This window comes from Coregonus lavaretus (assembly GCF_964263955.1).
Source record: "Coregonus lavaretus genome assembly, contig: HAP1_SCAFFOLD_5955, whole genome shotgun sequence".
Lineage (NCBI taxonomy): Eukaryota > Metazoa > Chordata > Actinopteri > Salmoniformes > Salmonidae > Coregonus > Coregonus lavaretus.
Window position 1 is genome coordinate 26586 of NW_028163693.1, and position 9524 is coordinate 36109.

Here is a 9524-nt window from a genome sequence, read left to right on the forward strand (position 1 = left end):
CATCATTATTTGGTCCGTAAAGGTTAATGAGCCATATCTGTTTATGGTCCAATAACATATTTAAAATAATCCATCTACCTTGCGTATCTGTTTGGACAATTTGCACATTCAGATCGAAATTACTGTTAATTAATATCATCACCCTTTTTCAGTTTATTTTCCCATGGGAGAAGTATATTTCGCACCCCCATTCCTTTTTCCACGCAACTTCATCTAGAATTGTTGAATGAGTTTCCTGTAAACAATAGATATTATATTCCTTCTCTTGGAGCCATGTAAATATTGTTCTTCTTTTGTTATTATCTGCTAAGCCATTATAATTATAACTGGCTATACTTATTTCACCACATATCATAATGGGATACAAGTTTCAAATCTATTTATCATTATATACAGTGGGGAAAAAAAGTATTTAGTCAGCCACCAATTGTGCAAGTTCTCCCACTTAAAAAGATGAGAGAGGCCTGTAATTTTCATCATAGGTACATGTCAACTATGACAGACAAATTGAGCATTTATTTTCCAGAAAATCACATTGTAGGATTTTTAATGAATTTATTTGCAAATTATGGTGGAAAATAAGTATTTGGTCACCTACAAACAAGCAAGATTTCTGGCTCTCACAGACCTGTAACTTCTTCTTTAAGAGGCTCCTCTGTCCTCCACTCGTTACCTGTATTAATGGCACCTGTTTGAACTTGTTATCAGTATAAAAGACACCTGTCCACAACCTCAAACAGTCACACTCCAAACTCCACTATGGCCAAGACCAAAGAGCTGTCAAAGGACACCAGAAACAAAATTGTAGACCTGCACCAGGCTGGGAAGACTGAATCTGCAATAGGTAAGCAGCTTGGTTTGAAGAAATCAACTGTGGGAGCAATTATTAGGAAATGGAAGACATACAAGACCACTGATAATCTCCCTCAATCTGGGGCTCCACGCAAGATCTCACCCCGTGGGGTCAAAATGATCACAAGAACGGTGAGCAAAAATCCCAGAACCACACAGGGGGACCTAGTGAATGACCTGCAGAGAGCTGGGACCAAAGTAACAAAGCCTACCATCAGTAACACACTACGCCGCCAGGGACTCAAATCCTGCAGTGCCAGACGTGTCCCCCTGCTTAAGCCAGTACATGTCCAGGCCCGTCTGAAGTTTGCTAGAGTGCATTTGGATGATCCAGAAGAGGATTGGGAGAATGTCATATGGTCAGATGAAACCAAAATAGAACTTTTTGGTAAAAACTCAACTCGTCGTGTTTGGAGGACAAAGAATGCTGAGTTGCATCCAAAGAACACCATACCTACTGTGAAGCATGGGGGTGGAAACATCATGCTTTGGGGCTGTTTTTCTGCAAAGGGACCAGGACGACTGATCCGTGTAAAGGAAAGAATGAATGGGGCCATGTATCATGAGATTTTGAGTGAAAACCTCCTTCCATCAGCAAGGGCATTGAAGATGAAACGTGGCTGGGTCTTTCAGCATGACAATGATCCCAAACACACCGCCCGGGCAAGGAAGGAGTGGCTTCGTAAGAAGCATTTCAAGGTCCTGGAGTGGCCTAGCCAGTCTCCAGATCTCAACCCCATAGAAAATCTTTGGAGGGAGTTGAAAGTTTGTGTTGCCCAACGACAGCCCCAAAACATCACTGCTCTAGAGGAGATCTGCATGGAGGAATGGGCCAAAATACCAGCAACAGTGTGTGAAAACCTTGTGAAGACTTACAGAAAACGTTTGACCTGTGTCATTGCCAACAAAGGGTATATAACAAAGTATTGAGAAACTTTTGTTATTGACCAAATACTTATTTTCCACCATAATTTGCAAATAAATTCATAAAAAATCCTACAATGTGATTTTCTGGATTTTGTTTTCTCATTTTGTCTGTCATAGTTGACGTGTACCTATGATGAAAATTACAGGCCTCTCTTATCTTTTTAAGTGGGAGAACTTGCACAATTTGTGGCTGACTAAATACTTTTTTTCCCCACTGTATGTTTGTAAATTTACCAGTAAAAAATACCATAGCGATTGACTGTCCAAATAGCTGTAACATGATATTTGCATTGCTACTAAGTAACCCTCCAATTGTTCTCCACTATAGACAGTGCCACCCACAAAACAGAAGCAGGTCAACCGCCAAAAACATTTCCAATGCTCTCACCTCAATATATATATATATATATATATATATATATATATATATATATATATATATATATATATATATATATATATATATATAGCTATTTAAAAATATATATCCATTCAAATATCTTGCATATCTTATTTTCCATCAATATCGATAAATATGCGTAATAATGTTGGCAGTTCATGCGTAGGATTTCAACCTATAACCCGGATTGCCATTGTATTACATTACATTTTTGCAGCAATTACAGCTACAAGTCTCTTGGGGTATGTCTCTATAAGCTTGACACATCTAGCCACTGGGATGTTTGCCCATTCTTCAAGGCAAAACTGCTCCAGCTCCTTCAAGTTGGATGGGTTCCACTGGTGTACAGCAATCTTTAAGTCATACCACAGATTCTCAATTGGATTGAGGTCTGGGCTTTGACTAGACCATTCCAAGACATTTAAATGTTTCCCCTTAAACCACTCCAGTGTTGCTTTAACAGTATGCTTAGGGTCATTGTCCTGCTGGAAGGTGAACCTCCATCCCAGTCTCAAATCTCTGGAAGACTGAAACAGGTTTCCCTCAAGAATTTCCCTGTATTTAGTTCCATCCATCATTCCTTCAATTCTGACCAGTTTCCCAGTCCCTGCCGATGAAAAACATCCCCACAGCATGATGCTGCCACCACCATGCTTCACTGTGGGGATGGTGTTCTCGGGGTGATGAGAGGTGTTGGGTTTGCTCCAGACATAGCATTTTCCTTGATGGCCAAAAAGCTCAATTTTTGTCTCATCTGACCAGAGTACCTTCTTCCATATGTTTGGGGAGTCTCCCTCATGCCTTTTCTTTAAGCAATGGCTTTTTTCTGGCCACTCTTCCGTAAAGCCCAGCTCTGTGGAGTGTACGGCTTAAAGTGGTCCTATGGACAGATACTCCAATCTCCGCTGTGGAGCTTTGCAGCTCCTTCAGGGTTATCTTTGGTCTCTTTGTTGCCTCTCTGATTAATGCCCTTCTTGCCTGGTCCGTGAGTTTTGGTGGGTGGCCCTCTCTTGGCAGGTTTGTTGTGGTGCCATATTCTTTACATTTTTTAATAATGGATTTAAATGGTGCTCCGTGGGATGTTCAGAGTTTCTGATATTTTTTTATATCCCAACCCTGATCTGTACTTCTCTACAACTTTGTCCCTGACCTGTTTGGAGAGCTCCTTGGCCTTCACGGTGCCTTTTGCTTGTGGTGCCCCTTGCTTAGTGGTGTTGCAGACTTTGGAGCCTTTCAGAACCGGTGTATATATACTGAGATCATGTGACAGATCATGTGATATTTAGATTGCACACAGGTGCAATCTAAATATGTGACTTCTGAAGGTAATTGGTTGCACCAGATCTTATTTAGGGGCTTCATAGCAAAGGGGGGGAATACATATGCACGCACCACTTTTCAGTTATTTATTTATTTTTGCATTTTTTTAAACAAGTTATTTTTTTCATTTCACTTCACCAAATTTGACTATTTTGTGTATGTCCATTACATGAAATCCAAATTAAAAATCTATTTAAATTACAGGTTGCAATGCAACAAAATAGGAAAAACGCCTAGAGGGATGAATGCTTTTGCAAGGCACTGTATATAGTATTGAGTACAGAGACCATGTCTAAAGACACTAACCTGAGTCTGGAATGTTGGAGAGAGAGGGTTCAGACCTTTGCCAATAGGAGGGCTGGAATGGGAAGTAGAACGGTCGTCCAATCCCATACTGACCTGGAGAGACAAGGGAGGGGTTCATTATACAGTACTGTAACCATGGAAACAACGACAGTGTAATGCAGGTATCAAGTCCGAGTCGTCCAGCCCTTAGGCTAACCCTAACCACTGCTCCAAAAAAGGGTTAACCCTTTACACTCCTAGGAATTGGCCTATATGGATAGGGCAAAATGTTTGAAATGTTCCTTACAGAAGAAATATGAAATGCATAAGCGCGGTAGCAATTGAAAGGGAACGGTTTGGAGATGATGGGAAATTTATCAGACCAACGTTGAGGCACAACAGTTCACCGGACACAAGACTGAATCCAAACATGACACTGTTGATTTTATGTGCATTTTACATTTACTGTACTTTTCACAGCATTTGTTGATAACAAAATCTGAAAATACTCTGAATACATTCAGTAACATGATAAGAATATTCATGTTAAATGTGGGGTAGGTAAGACAAAACATTTGTTTGTGTGAGAGGACTAACTGGTGTTTCCAAGTGGCAACACACACCTTTCCAAAGTGTGTACAGTCGTGGTCAAAAGTTTTGAGAATGACACAAATACAAATTTTCACAAAGTCTGCTGCCTCAGTTTTGATGATGGCAATTTGCATATACTCCAGAATGTCATGAAGAGTGATCAGATGAATTGCAATTAATTACAAAGTCCCACTTTGCCATGAAAATGAACTTAATCCCCAACAAACATTTCCACTGCATTTCAGCCCTGCCACAAAAGGACCAGCTGACATCATGTCAGTGATTCTCTCGTTAACACAGGTGAGAGTGTTGACGAGGACAAGGCTGGAGATCACTCTGTCATGCTGATTGAGTTAGAATAACAGTCTGGAAGCTTTAAAAGGAGGGTGGTGCTTGAAATCATTGTTCTTTGTCTGTTGACCATGGTTACCTGCAAGGAAACACGTGCCGTCATCATTGCTTTGCACAAAAAGGGCTTCACAGGCAAGGATATTGCTGCTAGTAAGATTGCACCTAAATCAACCATTTATCAGATCATTAAGAACTTCAAGGAGAGAGGTTCAATTGTTGTGAAGAAGGCATCAGGGCGCCCAAGAAAGTCCAGAAAGCGCCAGGACCGTCTCCTAAAGTTGATTCAGCTGCGGGATCGGGGCACCACCAGTGCAGAGCTTGCTCAGGAATGGCAGCTGGCAGGTGAGAGTGCATCTGCACACACAGTGAGGCGAAGACTTTTGGAGGATGGCCTGGTGTCAAGAAGGGCAGCAAAGAAGCCACTTCTCTCCAGGAAAAACATCAGGGACAGACTGATATTCTGCAAAAGGTACAGGGATTAGACTGCTGAGGACTGGGGTAAAGTCATTTTCTCTGATGAATCCCCTTTCTGATTGTTTGGGGCATCCGGAAAACACCTTGTCCGGAGAAGACAAGGTGAGCGCTACCATCAGTCCTGTGTCATGCCAACAGTAAAGCATCCTGAGACCATTCATGTGTGGGGTTGCTTCTCAGCCAAGGGAGTGGGCTCACTCACAATTTTGCCTAAGAACACAGCCATGAATAAAGAATGGTACCAACACATCCTCCGAGAGCAACTTCTCCCAACCATCCAAGAACAGTTTGGTGACGACCAATGCCTTTTCCAGCATAATGGAGCACCTTGCCATAAGGCAAAAGTGATAACTAAGTGGCTTGGGGAACAAAACATCGACATTTTGGGTCCATGGCCAGGAAACTCCCCAGACCTTAATCCCATTGAGAACTTGTGGTCAATCCTCAAGAGGCGGGTGGACAAACAAAAACCCACACATTCTGACAAACTCCAAGCATTGATTATGTAAGAATGGGCTGCCATCAGTCAGGATGTGGCCCAGAAGTTAATTGACAGCATGCCAGGGCGGATTGCAGAGGTCTTGAAAAAGAAGGGTCAACACTGCAAATATTGACTCTTTGCATAAACTTAATGTAATTGTCAATAAAAAGCCTTTGACACTTATGGAATGCTTGTAATTATACTTCAGTATACCTTAGTAACATCTGACAAAAAATATCTCATAACACTGAAGCAGCGAACTTTGTGAAGACCAATACTTGCGTCATTCTCAAAACGTTTGACCACGACTGTAGAGTTCCTAAGTAATTTCAATACACTTTTATGACTCAAACAAGGGTCTTCAACTATACGGTGTGTTTTTGAACTCTCCTAGCCGTTGAGGAACTAGAGTAAGCAGACTTATAGTTGTTTAGTTTGGAACACAGCCCTGCATCCCCATCGTCACACAGTTAGTTACTGTTTACACATCATTTGAAAGCTTGTTTTCAATTTTAGTCATTCAGCAGACGTTCTTATCCAGAGCGACGTACAGTTAGTGAGTGCATACATTTCCATACTTTTTTTTTTCATACTGGCCCCGCCCCGTGGGAATCGAACCCACAACCCTGGCGTTGCAAGCGCCGTGCTCTACCAACTGAGCCCCACGGGACCCGTGTTCTATTGCCAACATGACTAGCTAAGTTATAAAATACGATCTTACAGTGTTAGGCTTTCACAAGGCAATTCAGAGAAACGGATGGTAATTCTGACGCGCATAGAAAGAAAGGAGACATGAAGGGGTAGCTGCAACATGACAAATGACAAGGGTTTGAGTGAGAGGACTAGCTGTTGTTTCCAAGTGTGCACAGTTCATAAGTAATTTCGATGCACATTTATAACTCCAGGAAGAGTCTTCAACTGTAAAGTGTGTTTTGAAAACACTTGTTTTGATTAGAACCCTGCATTCCAACCATCACACAATTACTGTTGTTTTTTACGCAATGCTAAAAATGGCCCCATTTTAAATTGCAATCTGGGTCAGGTGGGCATCATTTGAAAGCTTGTTCTATTGCCAACATGACTAGCTAAGTTATAAAGTACGATCTTACAGTGTTAGGCTTTCACAAGGCAATTCAGGGAAACCGATCGTAATTCTGGTGTTCATAGAAAGAAAGGAGTGCATTCAGGTGGGTGTTCCGCGGCAAAGTTTCTTGACAATAGACAAAACAAAGGCTCTGTTCAAAACATCCCAGGGTATGACGCCATGTCATCATGTAACTGTTGGCCTACATCAAACATAGTGATCATAAATGTTGACACTCTATATGACATGAGTTTTATGATATGGAAATGTGAAGTGCGCATTTGGACTCACGGGTGTTTGGCTCGCTCGTATAACTTCAAAGCGGTATTTATTATAATCCTCAACATCTCACCTTTCAAAATACATAGACTGCTCTTAATTTACAGTATTTCCCTCACTCAGACAAAAAAACAAAAAAATGTCCAATCAGCACGAGGGATGGGGGCAAGTTGTCGTGTGCGGTGCTCAATTTCAGAACGGCTGTCAGTCAAAACCCACACAGAGCTGTGAAGCACAGAGCATGAGCTCTGACGTCATTTGTAGAATGTTACTGTACAGCACAGGAGGTTGGTGGGCACCTTAATTGGGGAGGACAGGCTCGTGGAGCGGAATTAGTGGAATGGTATCAAATACATCAAACACATGGTTTGATGCCATTCCATTGACTCCGTTCCAGCCATTATTATGAGCCGTCTGCTGTAGCTCCACTGCAGTACAGCCACTGTGTTCCAATTTAGGTGCTTATCAGTGCCAAAATCTACAATTTTCAACCCATATACGGGTACAAGGGTAAAGGGCTACCCATTTTGTGGGAGGCTAACTCTAAAAAAACACAGAGACACCCCAACCCCCAAACCACAACCCCACACTCCCTCTAACCTGGGAAGACGTTGTCGAGGTACCATGCCAGGAAGCCGTAAAGCACGGCGTCAAACGCCATCATGCCTATGGAGGTGAAGAATGAGTAGGCGTCGCCCTCTAGGGGACTGGTGCCGATGTTGTCCCACTGCAGGCCCAGGCCCTGCTCCTCGTAACGAGACAGGTACTCCGTCCCAAAACCAAACGCTACCGGGGACAGCAGACTCTGAGGGAAAAGACACAGCTACAGTCAGTCGGATGGTCAATCACTCTATTGTTTTATGTGTGACGGTTGAGGGGATGTTATGTTATATACCAGACTGAGGGTTGAGGGGACTGTATCATAGCCCTCACACTAACAATAGTAGCACTAGTTATGTGCTCTAACACTGACTACCCTGTTTCCCTGGGGAAGGCATTGTTCCCTGGGCAGCAGGTAGCTTAGTGGTTAAGAGCGTTGTGCCAGTAACCGACAGGTCGCTGGTTCTAATCCCCGAGCTGACTAGGTGAAAAATCTGTCGATGTGCCCTTGAGCAAGGCACTTAACCCTAATTTCTCCTGTAAGTCACTCTGGATAAGAGCGTCTGCTAAATGACTAATTATTATATTGTGTGTTCTTGGTGTGCCAGGCCACACAGAAGATGGGTTAGGGTTGGTCAACGTACCGCTGTGATCTTGGTGTTCTTGGTGATGCGGTCCTGCCAGGCCACACAGAGGATGTGGGGGAGGTAGAGGGTGAAGTAGATGATACCGCTGCAGGCTGCAGCCAGGTTGGCCTTGTTGAAGAACACACTGAGAAGGAAACACTGCATAATGGTGGCCATGGTGAACGTCAGGAGGAACAGGAACACGACCAACGGGTTGGAGTAGTTCAACACCTTACCAGCCTGATGGAGGGAGGGAGGGGATAACAAAGTTGGGCGGCAGGTAGCTTAGTGGTTAAGAGCGTTGTGCCAGTAACCGAAAGGTCGCTGGTTCTAATCCCCGAGCCGACTAGGTGCAAAATCTGTCGATGTGCCCTTGAGCAAGGCACTTAACCCTAATTGCTCCTGTAAGTCGCTCTGGATAAGAGCGTCTGCTAAATGACCAATTATTATTATTATTATTAAAGTTAATATGATGCCAGTCCTGTATTTATGCACTTCTAAAGACAGCCCACTGGAGGGCGCTGCTGTATACTAAACACAACTGCAAACATCCTCTGGTAGAGAAGACAGCTCTCTCCCTCTCTGTTGTTTCCCTTCCCCCTTTCCATCTCTCCATATTATTGGCCGTAGCAGAGCTGTGCAGGCACTCATCACGATGGACCTGTCTATGAACCAATTTATATACCTCCCTGTCTCCCTACCCTCATCCCACTCTCCCACCCTCCTCCCATCCTCCGCTCATCCTCACCATAATAATCACTGTGAGCAGGGCTGTGCTGGCGGTCATCATGATGAAGCTGTCTATGAACCAGGTGTACCAGATCACGCCGTTGTCACTCCCATGGCCTGTAAAAACAGAATAGAACAAAATAGAGAACATCTATTGTCCATTAAAACATTTCATAAAATTGACTTTTGTCTTCAGCTCATGTTTAAAACAATGGACTTTTTTTTTTTTTTTTTTTTACCTTGAGCGTCTCTTTGAGGCGTAGCTCCTTCTCCAGAACGATGCTCTTCACTATCATAGACACAGAGTAGATCCACGCTAGCACCATGAAGATAGGGAAGCACCGGTTCAGAGTCAACATGAGCTAGAAGAGGAGAGAAGAGGGGAGGAGAGAGAGAAGAGAGGAGGAGGAGAGAGAGGAGAGAGAGAGAGAGAGAGAGAGAGAGAGAGAGACAGCGAGAAGAGAGAGAGAGAGAGAGAGAGGACAGAGAGGAGAGAGAGAGAGAGAGAGAGAGAGAGAGAGCAGA

The 9524-nt window shown here is 43.2% G+C and overlaps 1 protein-coding gene across 1 annotated transcript in view; it reads right to left on the reverse strand.

Moving 5' to 3' along the window:
- Window positions 1-9361, reverse strand: part of LOC311117868 (retinal-specific phospholipid-transporting ATPase ABCA4-like) — a gene marked incomplete at both ends in the record, with an annotated part of 35943 nt that extends 26582 nt beyond the window's left edge. The window contains 6 exon segments of the mRNA XM_084192771.1: window positions 3806-3898; window positions 7645-7849; window positions 8289-8510; window positions 9019-9104; window positions 9107-9116; window positions 9239-9361. Coding sequence (XP_084048897.1) covers window positions 3806-3898; window positions 7645-7849; window positions 8289-8510; window positions 9019-9104; window positions 9107-9116; window positions 9239-9361 — 739 coding nt within the window.
- Between the last annotated feature and the right edge of the window lie 163 nt (window positions 9362-9524).